This window comes from Natator depressus, chromosome 6 (genome assembly GCF_965152275.1).
Source record: "Natator depressus isolate rNatDep1 chromosome 6, rNatDep2.hap1, whole genome shotgun sequence".
Taxonomy (NCBI): Eukaryota; Metazoa; Chordata; order Testudines; family Cheloniidae; genus Natator; species Natator depressus.
This window is the reverse complement of record NC_134239.1, coordinates 72,787,599-72,806,910: the sequence shown is the minus strand read 5'-3', so window position 1 is coordinate 72,806,910 and position 19,312 is coordinate 72,787,599. Positions and strand designations below refer to the sequence as shown.

The 19,312-nt window shown below is 37.3% G+C and overlaps 1 protein-coding gene across 1 annotated transcript in view; it reads left to right on the top strand.

The window, feature by feature from the left end:
• The window catches only part of EIF2AK4 (eukaryotic translation initiation factor 2 alpha kinase 4), a 74,979-nt gene that overhangs the window by 26,938 nt on the left and 28,729 nt on the right, over positions 1-19,312 (top strand). Inside the window, exons 7-18 of the mRNA XM_074955720.1 lie at positions 3,624-3,739; positions 4,849-5,006; positions 6,579-7,114; positions 7,504-7,613; positions 8,273-8,430; positions 8,807-9,222; positions 10,208-10,277; positions 11,500-11,583; positions 13,535-13,657; positions 14,055-14,159; positions 14,662-14,722; positions 15,806-15,885. Coding sequence (XP_074811821.1) covers positions 3,624-3,739; positions 4,849-5,006; positions 6,579-7,114; positions 7,504-7,613; positions 8,273-8,430; positions 8,807-9,222; positions 10,208-10,277; positions 11,500-11,583; positions 13,535-13,657; positions 14,055-14,159; positions 14,662-14,722; positions 15,806-15,885 — 2,017 coding nt within the window. The remainder of the gene's footprint in view (positions 1-3,623; positions 3,740-4,848; positions 5,007-6,578; positions 7,115-7,503; positions 7,614-8,272; positions 8,431-8,806; positions 9,223-10,207; positions 10,278-11,499; positions 11,584-13,534; positions 13,658-14,054; positions 14,160-14,661; positions 14,723-15,805; positions 15,886-19,312) is intronic.

Genomic DNA, 19,312 nt, shown 5'->3' with positions numbered 1-19,312 from the left:
AAATTGGCACCCAAAATTAGTGGATACTTTTGACCTTAATCTCTTTGTGCCACTACCTCACCTCACAGGGGTTTTGTTAAGATAAATTCATGTTTGTGAAGGACTCTAGTTATGGGTGCCATAGAAAAGCCCATGAGAAAAATTATAATTCTGTTTTCAGATCAGGGTTTGAATAGCGAGCAGTAAATAAGACCTGGGCTACACGTTGAACAATGAGGATAAAACAAAATATTGAATAGCTGCTCATTAGTTGATATCCATCCATCCCATGCACTGACTGAGGCAGAATCCTGTACTAAAAATAGTGCGTGATCATGTAATTAAAGCCTGTATGGTAATACTTAGGCACAAGGAGGCCAAATTAAAGTTGCACACTCAACCTTAATTCTTGCATTTCCAAACTTTTGAGTGCTTGATTGTGCAACCATAAAAATAGATTTAACAGATTTTTGTGTGTAATGCATAATAGTGTGATTGAAGATCAACGTAATGCAGTGAGTAGTACTTAATAATCAGCTTGAGCAAGGCAAGGGAAATGATGAGCAATCACTGTACATCTTGTGGTCAAAGTGCATTTTGACAACAGACTGCATTTCACTTGACCAATAGATGGAACTTGTTCTATACGTGAACATATTTGGCCTATATCTCATGAAGGTCAGTTGTAAATACACACACTAGCCTCTACATTTGTCTGAGGTGTAAGTTACAAACTTTAGGTTCTTTTAAGTTTATCACTGTTAATAAATGTCTCCACTCTACATTTGAAGGAGGGAGGAATACCATGGGAAAGAGAGGGTTATGTATTCTTGTTTAAGAAAAAACAAACAAATCTGTGCAGAGGCAATAAATAGTTTTGTAGTAATGAACAGTTTTGTAGTAATTGTATTCTGTGCTATAAAAAACCCAAATGCATAACTTCCTCCTCCTCCATGGAAAAGCCCAAAGGGGACACGGCCTCCTTGCAGATGGAGCACCACTTAGATCGATCTCTGGTGAGGCCCAAAGGTGATCTGGCTAGATGTTCAGTTTATGTCCGTCCCTAGCAATCTAATTGTGCCACCTGACACTTTTGGTGCCCACATGATCACTGGCCATGTAACCTGTCTGAAACCAAAGACCCCTAGATTTCCTATATGTTGTCATAGGATCCAGATTATTTTGCCAATATTTGTGGAGCACTTTGTCAAAAATATTCACTTAAGGAGTGAAGGGAGGTGATGAGTAATGTGCTTAATCTTTGTTTGTGAATAGTGTAATTAATGATAGTCACGTATGGGGAAGAACGATAATCGACCCTTTTTGTAAAAAATAAATAAATCTGAATCTGACCAGGCCATCCATGTTTGCTGTCTGGTTATAAATCTTCAGTGACATTAACTACCTCTTAAGACAAAATGGAAGCACTCACATGATTAATTTCTCTAAATTAAATTAAAAAAGAACTTGCAGCCTCTGATAGTCTTAAAATCCTTTTGAAATCTAGGTGCTTGGATACCATGGTGACTGACAGTATAAATACCTAGCTAGATGATGGAAACTATGAAAGTCTTGAGTTGGACATCACATTGCCATTGGACAATTTGTCTAGATTAATGACCTGGCAATGTGCTTGCTCATTTTTATGCTGTTGCTCACAACTCAAAAGTGCTTAAATCCCACTGTCAAAAGTGACTCAGGCACTTAGGAGCTTTTGGAGATTTTACCCTTAGCCTCCAATTATGTGCAGTTTTTGGATACAAATTGTAATTGAAAATTTACCACCTAGTTATTGGTAGTGTTCAAAGAGCTCAGTCTTGCTGTCTGACTGTTGCTGTCCCATGAGTTTGGCTCTTCTTAAGGTTAGAAGCAAAAGCTGTTGTTTGGCCGGGGAAACTGCCTTGAGGAGATGGTGATATACCACAGTTTCAGGTACTCTGACTGTTCTGTCCTTAATTCTGTGCTGTTCTGAACTCTAGCACTTGATGTGCAGTACGTCCAAGTGACTATTTGAAGTGCTATTCTTGGAAGCCCCATCTATTGAGATGGCTTTCAGTGCACCATCCCGCAAAATAACTGTTGTTTTTTTTCTGCAGCAGTGTGGTTTTCATGGCTGGAAGTGTTATCACTTCTGATTGTTTTAGGTTCCTCATATTTTCCACCAAGAGACATCTCATCAAGGAGCAACTGTGCAATTTAATCAATTTATTTAAATAATGTAAAGCTCATCTAGTACAGTGGCACATACAATATATTTAACTTTCTATATTCACATGAACAGTGCATTTCTTTGTGTAATAGTATTTACTGTACATCTATCGAAGGGATCTTCTTTTATACAACATTTATGTCATAAATGATTTGGGGGCCTCTCATTAACTTAGTTTTTTCCTTCTTTTGCATAACTGAACATTTCAAAAGGCTTCTAGCCTTTGTGCTAACTGTATGTGCTAACATCTTTTTTGCCATCTCTAAGTATCACTTAGATTGTTATTTGGAAGGGGCTTTCTGTGCTGGTGTTTTTGCTAACAGAATTTTGAAGCTGATTAAACCTGAGCAAGAACTTTAAAATGTAGATAATTTGAATGATTTTGAATGGTGGCTGCCTCATTGTTGAGTGTCCTTTGTGACCTTATACAAACACAGCAATATTTATATTAACTTTGAAAAACACAGAGTGCCAGGTACTTCGGGGCTAGAGGGGAATAATATTACTGTGATTGCTGTTTCAGTATCCACTGGCAAGCAAAGCGTTCTCTATGCAAGAAATAAATTCTTATTTGTGTTTCCAATAACACTTTATACTGTTTTTAAAATGATTTCATCTTTAATAACCTAATTTTCTCTTCACAACTGGTACTATATACTATTTCGCTTCATGCAGCTCAGACAGTGAAACTAGGTTGGTCTGTTTCATATGGGCGGTCTAACGTGTTAGCAGAAGGCCATTGTATTGGGGTTTCCAGTGAAACAGGCAATGGTTAATTAAAAAATAAACCTGTCACTTAATATTTCCTTTAAAAAAACTATTTCTATAAACATTTGGCCCACACCCAATCCTTTTTTGAACAAAATCTAAGTTTTAGGCACTAGACTACTGTGGCATCCCTTTAAAAAGAGTGGGCTTAAGAGAAAATAGAAGAAATAAGTGGAAACCCCACCTTATATCACATAAAATAATTAATATAAGATGGCATTGAATTTAGCAAAATTAAATCGGTTATTTCTTTCAAATATTTTGAAAGACATAGCAAACTAGAGCTGTGTTCATTTATTGTTTTCAGAACTACAGTATCAATTACAGGCATATTCAGAGTAGAATTGCCATCAGAGGCTGCAGAAGCATTAAGGCCTTTATTAAGCATGGAAGCATAAGCTTAAGTGCTTTGCTGAATCGGGGCCTAAGTATAGAGACCCAACGCAATATGTTAACTTATCTGTAAGCTAATCACAACTACAATCCTGATCTTGCAGTTGGATTTATACAAGTAGATGTTTGCACTTATGCAGTCCCATTGAAATCAATGGGTATCTCATTGGGAGTAAAGGTCTGCTTCTCTAGATCCATTTACAAGATTGAAACCTGTATCAATTGTATTAGTAATATATTTCCAAACTTAATATAACACTGTTCACATTTACAGGCGAGAACGTCAGCATTCTGTATGTAGTAGTGAAGATTCTCCTGGAAATTATGAAATTTTGAACTTCAGTACTTGTGGCGCTGGTCAGCTTACTGTTCACAAAGGAAAATGTATAGGTGAGCAAAACAGCAATTGAAGCTTTACTTTTTAAAAACTTGCTTTGCTCACATAAGAGGATTGGGTGGATAGGTGTTTGCCACATGGAGGGAATCATGCTGCAGGGACTTTTAAATGGTGTAAATAGGAGTAAAATGTGGAGGGTGGGATTGGAAGGGGAAGGATGTTGTTCAATGGCTCCGATAGGGATATGGAGAGCCCCTGTCAAGGGTGTGAGGGAGAAATGAGAGGTTTTAATTGAGTGAATATTGTTTATTTGTTTTAGGACTATTTGAAGTGAAATGTATCTAGATCTGCAAATAAACATTTCCAGGGGAGAAAACATTTCAGTGTGTTTACTGTTATTCTTTACTTGACTAATATACTCAATAAATGGGTTTGGTTTTTATATTTGTAAATAGAAGGCTTGTTAAACATTGCTCCGAAACTTGAAATTTTACAGCTATTAATGAAATACTTAAAACCAGTTATAATAGTAGGGCTAGACAATACTAGGATGCCCCCTACCATTGCTAGCTCTGGTACTACAGCATTAATGGGAGAGTTTCACAAAAGCCTCGATGTAGACAAGGCTAGGAGGCTCAGTTAAGCATCTGAGCTTTATAGTGTCTGCTGAATTTAACCATCAAACTTCTTCAGCATTCTCTCTCACTATATCACTTTAATGGATTTGCTGTTGAAAATACTACTTACTTTGAACAAACATAGTTTCATTATTTATTGTACATTTTGAAGCCACATGATCAAACTACTATATATAGAGTTAAGCATTTGGTCAGAGGAAAAGGATGTTTGGTTACTGAAACCTCAAATTCTTACGTAAAACATATGTCATTTTATATTAATGTAAAGTTTGTTGTACATTTTCCTGTAGTTTGATTTTTTTGTCAGTCATTTGATTTCAATGGAGCTGATATTAAGCAGGCAATTTATATCAAATTCAGTTACAGATTTTGTTTTTATTTTGATTAGGTTTATATTGTAAGATTTAACTGAATTACCTAAAAAGCAAACCTTTTAATGTTTATTCACCATTTGTAGGACCTCTTTCAGGCCTACTAGAAGTGAAAGAAGTTATGTTCCTCTCTCTCCCTCTCTTTATGTGTAGACAAGGATGAAGAGCTTGGAAAATCAGTCTACAATGCCTTGGAAATATATACTGGCAACTTTGTCTTAGTATATGAATGGGTTCTTCAATGGCAGAAAAAAATGGGAAGATTTCTTACAACTCAAGAAAAGGAAAAAGTTGATAAATGCAAAAAACAGGTAATAAATACACTTTTATTTTCTATTCAGCTTGATTTTTTTTCATGCTTTTGCTTTGGCTGTCAGTTATACTGTGTAGCATTGTATAGTGAACTGAGATGCTGGTGATAAGATTGAAAATTCCAATGTTTGCAAAGTTTGCATCATTCACTTAAAGACGTTGATTTATTCAGAGGTCATAGGCAAATTTTCTATAATACATAAGTAAAATCTGTTAATACAATATTAAGGAAAAATCTAGAGAAGGGGAAAATCGAGCTTCTCTGGCACAGCCCTATGGCAGAGGAAAATGTTGTCTTTGGTACCTGGCTGTGATGTCCTCAGTGAACACTGGGATAGGGCTCTCAATCTGAACATTTTAAAATATGAATGTGCTGCTGTGCGTGCTCAGTAGAACATAGTTAAGTCTTTTGGCTTGAAGGGGAAAATTCTGCTCTGATTTGAAACCCTTGCAAATCAAATATTGGGCTGAGACCCAATAATGCGACATTTCAGCTCAAAAGGGGATTTTTTTTATAAAGCGTGAGCAAGTGGAAACAGATTTATTACAGAAGTGCTATTGCAACTTAAAATACAATATTTGGGACTGTGAACTTAATACATAGCACTCCCTTGTGGAAACAAGGTATTCAAACAGAGATGTAGGGCACAAAGAAGTGTGAGTGAATTTTGGGAATCTTTTTGTACATAAAAGGATATAACTTAATCGGTAGTAGATAATAACTTTTATTATCTAGCTTCATACAGCTGACACCCTATTATTGAGTTAAGGGCATGTCCATCAACCCCATTTCAGAATAAGTTAGGTTTGAATAAACAATTCTCCACAGAGGAGGGGCAGAACAGAGGTGCTTGAGTAAGGAAGCCTAAGAGCCACGAAAAGGAGCTGGAGCAAACCTTATCACTCCCAGAAACACTACAGAAGCAGAATTTCAGGGTTATGCATTCCTTTAATCTTTCCAGTAGTCACATCCTGTGTATTCAGTATCATTACACTGAGTAAGTTGGTCAGCAATTCTGAAATGTGTGCTTAAAATCAGTTCCCATCAGGACACATTTCTACAGCCTGCTGGCCATCTCCTTTTAATATAAGAAGTTATCTGGGCATCTCCCAGGGCCTTTGTATTATTTGAGTTACTCTGTGTTAGACTCTGATTTAAAAATTACTAATGAATCATCTCAAAAGGCACCAGGATGGTTTTTCTACAGGTAGCACCCAAATATCTGGATGTTGGTTGAAACTTGAGCTACACCCTTGACTGTGCAAGATTTTAAGTTGGTGCTGTTGAGAGAATAGCCTTTGGTGTTTCAATGCTTCCTTTTCCATCTAAATTTAGGAGCCAGGAAGTGCAGAAGCATGAGAACGCAAAACAGCTCTTACTGAAATTATCCAAATTTTTTCAAAGCTCAAAAAAATTGATTTAGGTCTTGGTATGAAGTTTGGGTCTTCTCTTGCTCATACAAATTCACTTGTCCTTATTAAAATGTACTTTTTCAATACCACTTTGATGAAATGTGAGATCAATTACTGTATTTTGTTAATGCATGTTATATTTTGTTTCTCTTAAACAGATTCAAGGTGCAGAAACAGAGTTCAGCTCACTGATGAAGCTAAATCACCCAAACATAGTACGTTACATGTCCATGATCCTTAAAGAGCAAGATGATTCAATTGTGGTAGATATTTTAGTGGAGCATATTAATGGATCTAACCTTTCTACGTACCTGAGCAAAGAGGTCCCGATTCCCATTGATCAGCTGCGCCACTATGCAACCCAACTTTTGTCTGCTCTTGACTACTTGCACAGTAATTCAGTGGTGCACAAAGTCCTGTGTGCTTCCAGTATCCTGGTAGATACTGAAGGAAATGTCAAAGTGACAGACTACAGCATTTCAAAGCGCCTAGGTGATATCTGTAAGGAGGATGTTTTTGAGCAAACGAAAGTTCGATTTAGTGAAGACGCGCTGCCTAACAAGCCTGGAAAAAAAGGGGATGTATGGCGTCTGGGCCTGCTACTGCTTTCTCTCAGCCAGGGACACGTAACCAGGGAATATCCGGTCACTATTCCTAATGACTTACCTGCTGACTTTGAAGATTTTCTGAAAAAGTATGTGCCCATCATTTTCTTTCTTTTCTCTGCCGTCTTATTTTTTTTTCCTTTTCTAACTTCTAAAAGAGAGTTTTCTGGAACAGGTTTTCAACAGTATAACCAAATCCATCTTTCTTACGAGTAATAATTCTATAGAAGAATGATGGTCCAGTGCTTTGGGCATTAGCCTGGGGCTCTGGAGATGTGGATTCAGTTCCGTGTGCCACCACAGCCTTCCTGTGTGACCTTGGACAAATCACTTAGTCTCTTTGTGCCTCTATTCTCTATCTGTAAAACGGTGGTAATTGTATTTCCTTTCCTGTTTCTAAAATGTAGGGAAGCTCTCTGGTAGTTTAGAGCCCGTATATAGTTTTGTGAAAAAAGGTTTGTTTCTGGTTGGTTTCTAGATGTGTTTGCTTGGAAGATAAGGAAAGATGGAGTCCTCAGCAGTTGTTACAACACAGTTTTATAAACCCTCCGCAAATGAAAATACCTGTAGTGGAAGAAAATCCAGATGGTAAAGAATTCAGTCTCTTCTGCTATACCCTGGCATTAAGTAATTAATGATGGGAAGGTAAACACAAATGCATATATAAAATTAGGTGAATGCAGGTAGCTTGAGCTGTAGGAATATCAAGAACCTGTGTTTATTTGTATACAATATTTTAAAAGGTAAAGACCACAGTATCTTTGTTTTGTGGTTACTTGGTGTGAACTGGCTCAGTCTGTACCCCACCTTCAACAGAACACACTGACCCTGAGTTAGTGTCCAGTCCAGCCCCCTTCCTGGAGTCTGGCTTTACTGGTAATTCAGAAACAATAACAGAATGTAAAACCTTAGCCTAAACTTTCTCCTGAGCAAGGTTGTTCCTAGGATTTCCCTCCTCTGGCTCAAAGACACTTTTCCAAACCCTTTCTGTTATTGTTGGAGCTAATTTTGCTTATCTAGCGGCATGATTCATTAGTAATTACCCTGAACTTTAATGCAGGGTTTTAGTAGCTGAGCCTAGGATAACCCAACAGAAAAGCCCTACATTCCAGGTCTTAATCTGCCATCCTGTCATACTTGATCATGGTTCTTTAAAGTATGTGTCATTATTTCTTCTGATGATTGGTGAACACTGCATTGCTTTTTTCCACATTCCGTACTATGGTCAACTGTTACCTTTGTTTCAGATTCAGCAGGAATAGATTACATTGAGACTGTTATCGCCAGCAGTCCCGTACCTAGTGCTACATTCTTCACAGAAACACAGAGGCAATTTTCACGTTACTACAATGAGTTTGAAGAGTTACAGCTACTTGGCAAAGGGGCTTTTGGAGCAGTCATCAAGGTTCAGTATGGAAAGTCATTCCCCTTAGTTTTATAGAACCATTTTTGTGTATGCATTTTTTCCATGAAATGTATATTAAATGTTATGTGCATTTTATTTTTGAAGTATGTGGAACTCTCATGAGAATTGGTATCCTTACTGACAGCCCTAAGCAGAGGCCAATAATTGAATAGGCCTAACTACACTTTTGCTCTAATCCTTAGGGTCAGGGTAGAGGTATACTGGTGAGGCAGTGTGGGGAGGCTTACACTGCAGTTGCATTTGTTTCACAGATAAATGGGGGACTTCTTCAGTGCTGTCACTCTGTCACCTTTCAGGAGCTCCAACTGTGAAGGAACTAACAGTCCTGTAAGGTTAGATTTATTTTAATTCGCAGGTACAAAACAAACTTGATGGCTGCTACTATGCTGTGAAACGTATTCACATAAATCCTGCCAGCAAGCAGTTCCGGAGAATTAAAGGCGAAGTAACATTACTTTCTCGTCTGAATCATGAGAATATTGTGAGGTATTACAATGCTTGGATAGAAAAACATGAAAAGCCCCTTCCCAGTACCTCAACATCAGAAACTACAGAAGGGAAAAAAGCATCTGCTAAGTTAGATCTGAATGGGAAGAATGAAGAAGAATCAACAGATGATGTGGAAGCCAATGCCCCTCCCCCTGTTTTGACAAGTTCAGTTGAGTGGAGCACCTCTTGTGAGAGATCTTCTAGCACCAAATTTAGTGGAGCTGATCAGGAGTCCAGTGATGAAGATGATGATGGTGGAGGAGTGTTTTCACAGTCATTCTTGTAAGTAGGCGTTAGCATTAGGAAGAAAATTGTCAAGTCCAAATTCTGATCTCCCTTTTACATTCCATATCTGTTTGGCAAATAACATTTATCCATAATGTTGTGCTATTCCAAATGAACATTTTAATATTTTGCATAATACTTTATTTGGCAGCAGCTAAATAGCCGCGATGAGCAAAATTTACAATAGATCAGTGACAGCTTGCACTGGGGGAGGGTGGGAAGTTCAGCCTTAAGCGTTTTTATAAATGGGGTTATTTTGGAAGATAAGATTGCTCAGTCCTGCTCTAGTGCACATTTTTTCCCCTACCGGACAAAAGCCTGATATGCTGTCCAGGAGAAATCATTAGCAGTGCTACCAGCATAAGACACTGGAAGACAAAAGCAAAGGGAGAATCAAGTGCTTAATCCTGCAAGCATGAATGAGAGTAAAGTCACTCGCATGAGTAGTCCCCTTGATGCATTTGCAGGATCAGGCCATATGATAGTTTTATCCTGTATCAAAGACAATGCTACTTGTTGGGCACAGACAAAAAGCAGTGGCTCCAGAAAAGTCAAACCCGATGTCAGGAAAGTAGCAGGACAAATAAGAGAGTGAGAGTAAGATAAAATCATCTGACCTCAAGTAAGAAAAGTAGCTGGGGTGTGTTCCTCCACTATATTTTTTGTCAGTGATGGGACATGATTTTCTGGGGACACATTTCTGAAATATATATAAAATCTGCCTAAGAGGAGCAGAAATAAAATATATGGTTGGAAATGCTTGTCTCCCTTTTAGTAACTTGGAGATATGATGATCTGTCAATAAATATTTTTGCTGCATTTAACTGCACAGTTTGGGTGCAGTTTTTTGTCATGAATGTAATCTCTCTCCACTCTAAACTCAGATTTTCTATGTTTAGATAAATAACATACTAATATCCTTGCAAAAGGGATGGTAAATGTATTCATTACAAATACAACTTTTTTCTTTTTTCCTAAACAGACCAGCTGCAGATTCTGAAAGCGATATAATTTTTGATAATGAGGATGAAAACAGTAAAAGTCCTACTCTGGTAAATATAAAATTACTAAGTACTGGAAGAACAAAGGGGATAAAGTAACATTTGGAGGTAGGAATATATATTTACAAACCGCAGATCAATCATAAAGATCAGTCTGGCTCTTCGATATATAGGGACACCTTTTGGAGATCTTCCCTGAAAGCATACACTACACGCAACCAAAGTGCATTGTAACAATAATAAAATAAAGAGAAAATGGCCTCTTGCTTATAGATGGAAACTGGGAGTCAGGACTCCTATTTTCATTGAGTTAAGTGAGATTACTCGTTTGTAAACTCATGAGCATGGGTACTTGCAAGTTCAGAGTTTTAGTATTCACATAATTTTAGTAGCTTATCTCTGACTGCCAAAATTAAAAACGAATGCTTTATATCATTTGAAAGCTGGGATGCTGAGCTGCTTTTAGATGGTATAAATCAAAGATTTTTTTATGATAGTTCTAGTAGTTCTTAATTTAACAATTGAAATGGGGGAAAAGAGGATATTAATCAGAATAATGTGGGGGTTTTTTTTTGTTTTTGTTTTTTTAAGGTCCAACCCCTCACCACTTGCATGAAATCATTACAGCGTATCACTGGAGTGTCACTAAAAAGCTGATGTTCCCAGTTATTTTGTAGCAGACAGCATATGTCTCTAGTTCTAATGGTTGACAAGATATATGACCTTAAATCTATCACTCTTTCCTTCTTCTGTTTGTGCTCTTTTGGCACTGTGGACAGCTTGTATCAGTATAGCTTTCAGTCTCTAACTTTGATATGGTTAAAAACACAGACTCCAGTGCAATGCATTTTGGTCACTAAAGAATAGACTTTTTGTTGGATTTTTTAATATATTTATTAGTTTTATGTTATAGTTCACTGAACTGTATAGTAACATTATACTTTTCTAAGTATATTATCCATGCTTATTTTCCACAAATAATTTTTTTACAAGATAAGGTAGTTTGAGGTTCAGATTAAATAGAGATATTCCACTGTGTACCCTTTCTCTATTACTTGGTAATGATAAGAATATTCATTAATATTTTGAAAATGAAGCAGTGTTAATGGATAGATAACGTACGACACTTCTTCCTGTCTTACTATGCTCAAAATTCAGCCACAGAAAGTCACAATACAAGAATGTATTTTGGCCATCTGAAAATGATTTGATGATTAAGGAACTGGACCGCTCTGTGTTGCTTAACTGTTTTTTGTTTGTTTCTGTGGTATAGGATGAAGAATGCCATCAAAAGAATAGTCACAGTAAAGAAGACTGCACTTCAGTGGTTCAGACAGTACACTGTCTGTTCATTCAGGTTAGACAGCTGGTGTGGGTGGTATTTGGTTATGGAGAATAGCAAGGTTATTAGATAAACCATACACTGTGTAAACACAAATTAATTGCTTTCTCTGTGTAGCTGGACAAGTAACCAAGCAGAATCAGATTGCTGAAATGAAACTCTGAAGATTAATGTTTCTTTAGTGTATAAAACTAGGATGTTTTTTAAAAAGGTTTGGCCAATGAACGTATGTATTCTTATTATGGAAAAAAGAATGTGAAATACATCGAACCAGTCGACGTAAATATAATATATTGACTTTTAAAGTCTTTGTCTACACTGAAAGGAGCCAACTGAAGTCTGTGGTCATTGGAACTGGAAAGCCCTGCCTCCGTAGCACTTAATAACCAAAGAGCGGGAACAATTTCCACCACTAGTCAGTGTGACATCACTTTTGCTTGCCATCTTCACTAGTAGTGATTTGCCCTGCCCTGATTGATGGGAAAGGGATACATGGGACATATGCTGGGAAGAAAGATGACCCCTCATGAAGTAGAGCTGAACACTCCCACTTGAAGTTGTTGCTGTTATCTGTGATGAGATGAGAGTGGGGACAACCCCTTGGCACATACTTAAGAGTGGTACAAAAGAAGCTTAATTCTTGGATGCCTGGGACAACTCTGCCTCCTTATTTTTAAAGAATGATGATCAACCTGTAGCAGGATTTTTAAAAAGCAGCCTCATCACAAGCAATTGCTTACATTGAAAAATATTAGGAAAGTATCTGATATATTTTTTAGCTTCTTGTCGTGTGATTTAGTAGATGAGAACAAGGAGCAATAGAATCATGGAACCAGTCAGCTTTACCAGGACCACAGTTAAGGAATCACTAGGTTAAGGGGCTTTACAAAGCAGTAAGTTAGTCACTGTAGTACCAGTATCTATGCCAGCAAACAAAACAGCCATTGGACGGTCAGCAGTGTCTTGCCCACCACCTTGAACATTAGATCAGTTAAATGGAGGGAATGTTAACCGGGGCATGCGGGTTATCCCCTAGTTTTTGGAAGGATGGAAAGCATTTGGGAATATTTAATTTCTAATTAGGCTGACAAAAAGGGTCTCTGTTTAATGTCTAATCACAATATCCCCCTTTGTACCACAACTGCTGTATGGATTAACTTGGATCCCAGTATGGGATTTGAACATACTATGTTCACTTTCACTTCCAAAGATGAAAATCAGATTTCATAAATGTGAACTCTTAAGTGTTCTCTTCAAAGCTACCACATTATGTGCTTAGTTAATTAAGAAAATGTAATAATTAGAAAACTATTATACAGTTATAATAGTAAATCCAAAAACTGAGTTTTTTGAAAGTGCTAAAAGCCTCATGCTTCAGTGCGTAAGACAATCTGTAGTTGTTAAGGGTTAGGAGGAGATTTCCCTGAGAGGCAGATTATCCTACTTCCACCTTTTTCTAGGCATCTGATGCTGGCCACTGTTGAAGGCAGGATACTGTACTAGATGGACTTCTGGTCTTCTCTGGTATGGCAATTCCTGCATGTATTTACATAGATATACACTATTTTAATACAAGCAGTTAAAGACCTAAGCAAAATCAACCCAGAAATATTTTAAAAGCCAATTTTAAACTAGCATTTTTTCTAGACTAGAGTTCCACTAGATTTTTTTTTCTTTTAAATTAAAGGTCAGGGAGGGATTGGTTTTTAAGTTTCTGTTAGTACAGGAATGAATATTATGTGATAATATCCATAGATGACAATACAATTGTTTTCTAGTAGAAATACTTCTCACAGAAAATTCCAGATTGTTGGACTACACAGTTATAGAGATATGGTGTTTACAAGTTGCTCTTGACCGTTTTTGGTTGTAGTACAGAGCTGAGTATTAACATATTGACAGAGGAAATCTTCTGACAATTTTTTTTCTTAACTACAACCATCTCTCTCTTTCCTTGTGTCTGAAGATGGAGTATTGTGAAAAGAGCACATTACGGGACACTATTGATCAGGGATTGTATGAAGATACTAGTCGACTTTGGAGACTTTTCCGAGAGATTTTGGATGGATTAGCTTACATCCATGAGAAGGTTAGTAAATGTTACAGTATCTACACTCGTTAGCAACTGTCAGATCTATACAATGACTTTTCTTGTTTCACGCCCATTTTTATAAGGTTCTGGAATAGTGTATCATAAATCTGCACTGGTGTTTTTAAATTGTTCTAGATGTGTTTTTTTATTACCACAATTTAGTTAGTTTTAAAATACTTTATTGGGTATATATTGTCACTTAAAATTATTTTGAGCTGTTGGGCTACCCCCTTCAAATATTTTCCCAGTATCAATCACTGATGAATTAGTGGAATGGGTTGGTACTGTATACAGAACCAAAAAGGGGGTCCCGTTCTGATACTGTTTTATAGCCTGGAAAGAATTTTTCTCTCAACCTCTCTGATTCAAACATTTGTTTTTACTATGTTAACAGGGAATGATTCACAGAGATTTGAAGCCTGTGAACATTTTTTTAGATTTTGATGATCATGTGAAGATTGGTGATTTTGGTTTAGCTACAGATCACCCAGCATATGCAGTAAGTATTACGTAAAATTAAGCTTGGTAACACATCATCTAGGCCATTATAGAAAGTGAATGAAATAATTTTAATTTGGTATGGGAGTAACATATAAAAGAAAAATGTCAATAAAACCTAACATTGTTCAGCAGATTTAAATGTGCTGTCCATAATTCCTTTATCATTTTCACTATTGCATATTCTAGTGTAGGACTATAAATTGTATAAAACATTTTCTGTGTTTACACATACATATGCCAAAGGGTTAAATGCATTTCACACTCATTAATTGATTAAAGTGTTGTCTAGAATTGTGGTATTTGATCTTTAGAAGTTTAAGCCAAAAATTTAAACTTGGGTGCCAAAAGTTAGACTTGTATTTATATTTGTGAATAGAGGCTAATAAGCGGTGAAAATGCTTTATTCTGAAGAAGTCTTTTCAGTTAAGTCACTACATTTATTGCAATCATGAATATTATAAAATATCTGACCTTTGTGTGTGTTTACTTTTCTGTTTCAGGCGGACGCTAAACAAGGAGAAGATCATTCAGGAAACCATCTGGCCAAGTCTGACACTTCAGGTAAGTGCAAAAAATATTGTTTACTCTAACTGGTGCCAAGAAAAATCATACATCCAACAGTCTTGCTTTCTGTACCCAAATGGAGTGAAATCCGCCCCTCTCCTATGCAAAGCAAAAGGCCCCTTCTATATTCTGATTTTATTTATTTATTTTATTTTGAACCACAAAAAGCCCTCGGGGGGGAGGGTGTGTGTATATAAGTTTCCAAATCACCTGGCTTTGGGCAGGGATGTCTGCCTGGACTCCATGCTATGAGCTGAAATAGCAGCTGCTGTCGTTCCATATCCTCTTTGCCAGGAGGTCATTGCCACCTGAGCTACATAAAAGTGAATTCACTCTCTCTCTCAGCCTAACTCTATAGGTAAGGGCAGATCCCATCTCTGACCTGCATGGGTTGCAGAGATTCCTGTGTGGACACTCTGCCTGTACTTTCTCCCATCCTTCCCCCACCCATGCAGGACTTTTGCAAGACTTCAGTGGTACAAACCTCCACAGAGTGTGTGTATGAGTTTGGGGGGACTCTTAATACATTCTCATTTGATCTATCTTGCAAATATGTTGAGGATGAATATAATGGTAGTTTAATTTGGTTGTGACTCTAGTCTTAGTATTAACACACTGTGTCACAGTATCATAATGAATTTATTTGAGCATAAGCTTTCGTGAGCTACAGCTCGCTTCATCGGATGCATTCCACTGAACGCAGCCGATGAAGTGAGCTGTAGCTCACGAAAGCTTATGCTCAAATAAATTGGTTAGTCTCTAAGGTGCCACAAGTACTCCTTTTCTTTTTGCGAATACAGACTAACACGGCTGCTACTCTGAAAAGTATCATAATGGAATCCTATAAAGACAGGGTGATTAGCATACAAGAAGGAGACATGTCCAAGTTGTGCCTGATTTGTCTATAAATATGTAGGATATTTCACTCTTCAACTTTCACAAAGACTGAATTCCTATTTAAAGAAGAGGTGTGGTTTTTTTTGTTTTTGTTTTTTTTTAAAGCTGCATTTTCTTAACCATTAGATGCTGTAGTCCACTTGCAGGCTCTGTGAAACTAGTAACTCTTTTATATCCATACAGATAATTTGACAGGTATGGTTGGCACTGCACTATATGTGAGCCCTGAGGTCCAAGGAAATACTAAATCTTCATATAATCAGGTAATATTAATAGGACTTAATACCAGGGCATTTTGAGAGAATAGCAGTAGAGGCTTCTATTTTGAGTTGCATAATATATGATCTTCACCTGTTGTAAGTAAGGTCTGACCATCCATAGACTGTCCAGTGATTTAACCGTAAAGGTTTAAAATGCCACAGGTCCTTACATGTACAGTAATTTTTTAAAATGTGCACAGTACCCATTTTTAATGTGATTATTTGGGTAACTTCATTATATTAATACAATCAAGATACTAGTCAAAGTTAGGTACACTTCAAAAACATTAATCTCTTTAGAAGTAAGATTTGTTATCGCTTGTTTGTTGACTACAGAAATATCAATTTTGTCTTGCTAAATTTGCTTGGTGCAACTTATTAAAGTTTGTCATTCAAAAATATTGCATTATTTCATCATATCTTTTCTGCAAAATTCACAGTTAACAGAATTTCAGTTAATTTCTGTTTTCACTCAAGTTACTGCAGGGAATCATAGAATTGTAGGATTGGAAAGGCCTTTTAGGGGGTCAGCTAATCCAGTCCCTTGAACTCATACCGGGTCTAAGTATTATCTAGACCATCCCTGACAGGTGTTTGTCTAACCTGCTCATAAAAATATCCAGTGATGGAGATTCCACAACCGCCCTGGCCAATTTATTACAGTGCTTAACCACCCTGACAGTTAGCAAGTTTTTCCTAATGTCCAATCTAAATCACCCTTGCTGCAATTTAAGCCAATTGCTTCTTGTTCTATCTTCAGAGGTTAAGGAGAATAATTTTTTCTCTCCTCCTTGTAATACCCTTTTGTGTACTTAAAAACTGTTATCATGTCCTCTCGCGGCCTTCTCTTCTCCAGACTAAACAAACTCAATTTTTTCACTCTTCTCTCATAAGTCATGTTTTTTAGACTTTTAATCATTTTTGTTGCTCTTCTCTGGAATTTCTCCAGTTTGTCCACATCTCTCCTGAAATGTGGTGCCCAGAATTGGACACAATACTCCAGTTGAGGCCTAATCAGAGTAGAGTGGAAGAAGTACTTCTCATGTCTTGCTTTCAAAACTCCTGCTAATACATCCCAGAATGATGGCTGCTTTTTTTTTTTTTTTTTTGCAACAATGTTACACTGTTGACTCATATTTAACTTGTGGTCCACTATGACCCCCAGATCCCTTTTCGCAGGACTCCTTCTTAGGCAGTGATTTCCCATTTGTATGTGCTCCTAAGTGGAGTACTTTGCATTTGTTCTTACTGAATTTCATCCTATTTACTTCAGACCATTTCTCCAGTTTGTCCAGATCATTTTGAATTTTAATCCTATCCTCCAAACCACTTGCAAGCCCCCACTCCCAGCTTGGTATCGTCCGCAAACTTTTTACGTGTACTCTCTATGCCATTATCTAAATCATTGATGAAGTTATTGAACAGAACTAGACACGGAACTGATCCCTGCAGGATCCCATTCGATGTGCCCTTCCAGCTTGACTGTGAACCACTGATTACTCTCTGGGAGTGTTTTTCCAACTAGTTATGCAACCACCTTATAGTAGCTCCATTTAGGTTGCATTTCCCTAGTTTGTTTATGAGAAGGTCATGTGAGACAGTATCAGAAACCTTACTACAGTCAAGATATACCACATCCACCGCTTCCCCCCATTCACAAGGCTTGTTAACTTGTCAGAGAAGGATATTAGGTTGGTTTGACATGATTTGTTCTTGACAAATCCACTCTCACTGTTACTTATTATCTTTTAGGTGTTCATTTAATTATTTGCTCCATTATCTTTCTGGGTACTGAAGTTAAGCTGACTGGTCTGTAATTCCCTGGGTTGTCCTTATTTCCCCTTTCATAGCTGGGCACTATATTTGTCCTTTTTCCAGTCCTCTGGAATCTCTCCCTTGCCTCTATTTTTGCCAAAACCATTTTCATCCACTAAATAAAATTTACTTTGGGGCTGAAAACTGAACCTCGCCAGCCACTGTGGATATATCTACATAGCAGAAAAAAACCCACGGCAGTTTCAGAGCCCACGTCAACTGACTCAGGCTCACACTATGGGGCTAAACACAGCAGTGTAGATGTTCCCACTTGGGCTGGAGCCTGGGCTCCAAGACCCGGTGAGACAGGAGAGTCTCAGAGCCCAGGCTTCAGCCTAAGCCTGAACAGCTAAACTGCTATTTTTAGCCCCACACATGAGCCCAAGTCAGTTGACCTGCCTGAGACTCGCTGCCACAGGGGTGTGGTGTTTTGTTTTGTTTTTTGCTGTGTAGCTGATTCACCTATAGCAGTATTAGCATTCATCTTGTAACAATACACATTCTTAATCCGAAAAGATAATTCTGTATATTGTAACACCTCTCTCAAGTGTTAGGATGAAGCTTATATTTGGAGGGGTAGGGGGGATTCTCAGTGAGGTAAAATGGTCCCAACTTACTGATCTACTAGACTCCTAGTGTTGTATGATTTTTTGGCGCTTTTTTTTGTGCTAAACTAGAAAATTTAACTAAAAGATGGACATTTCTGTGTCAGGTTACTTACACACAAACAGTTAAAACCCCATGATTTCAGTGCATAACTACAAATTTATGATTTTTCTGGACCTAACGCATCAGTATCCGATAATGATCAATTCCACTTGGTATTTGAAACTTGAAGGTGAAACTGCCCTCCTGCCGCATGCCAGGTTTGTGGCATTGCTGGCAGTGTGCACTGCATAGGCATTTTTAGAGACTGGTGTTTGTTTGTTTACTTTTTTTGCATTTCTCTCAGATTAGACAATAAACATAGATTGGCCAGTTTGACTTGTGTTTAAGAATTTTACCAAATGTTTGACTTGGTTTCACAAGCAGTAGCACACACTGCTGTCACATTTGGGTTTAAAACACTGCAGGAGAATATTTGTTCAAAAACTGTGTTTATATTTCAATTAAAAAAACAATTCATGGAAACGTTTCTGTTTGTCTTAGGTTTTGTAAAAGCTTGACAAAATAGACTCATTGCCCAAAATTTAGCCAATTTTATTAACTGATGTATTTTCATTAAGGAAAATCCTCGAGAATTAGGAAAGACTATTTATCAATATTCCAAAAAAAAAAAAAGATTTTGAGGACGGGGTTAATAATGTACTGTGGTGAAAAATCATCTCTTAAAAGCAGTCCCAAAATACTTGCTGAAATCCTCTAACTTTTATAGGGCTACTTTCTGAGAGGTGCTGCAACTTTTGCTGGAAGTAGTGAGAACTGCAGATGACTGGTCCCTCTTGAGATGTGGTTTATAATTTTAGTCATGCTAGTTAGAAAATGCTTCGTTACCAAAATAGGTTTCAGCGAAATATATCTTTCCCATAATTCCATTTTAGACTTGATGTCTACATATGAAAAAATTTACATGTCCAAAAATGGGTTTGCACTGTGTCCTTTGCCTACTTTAATC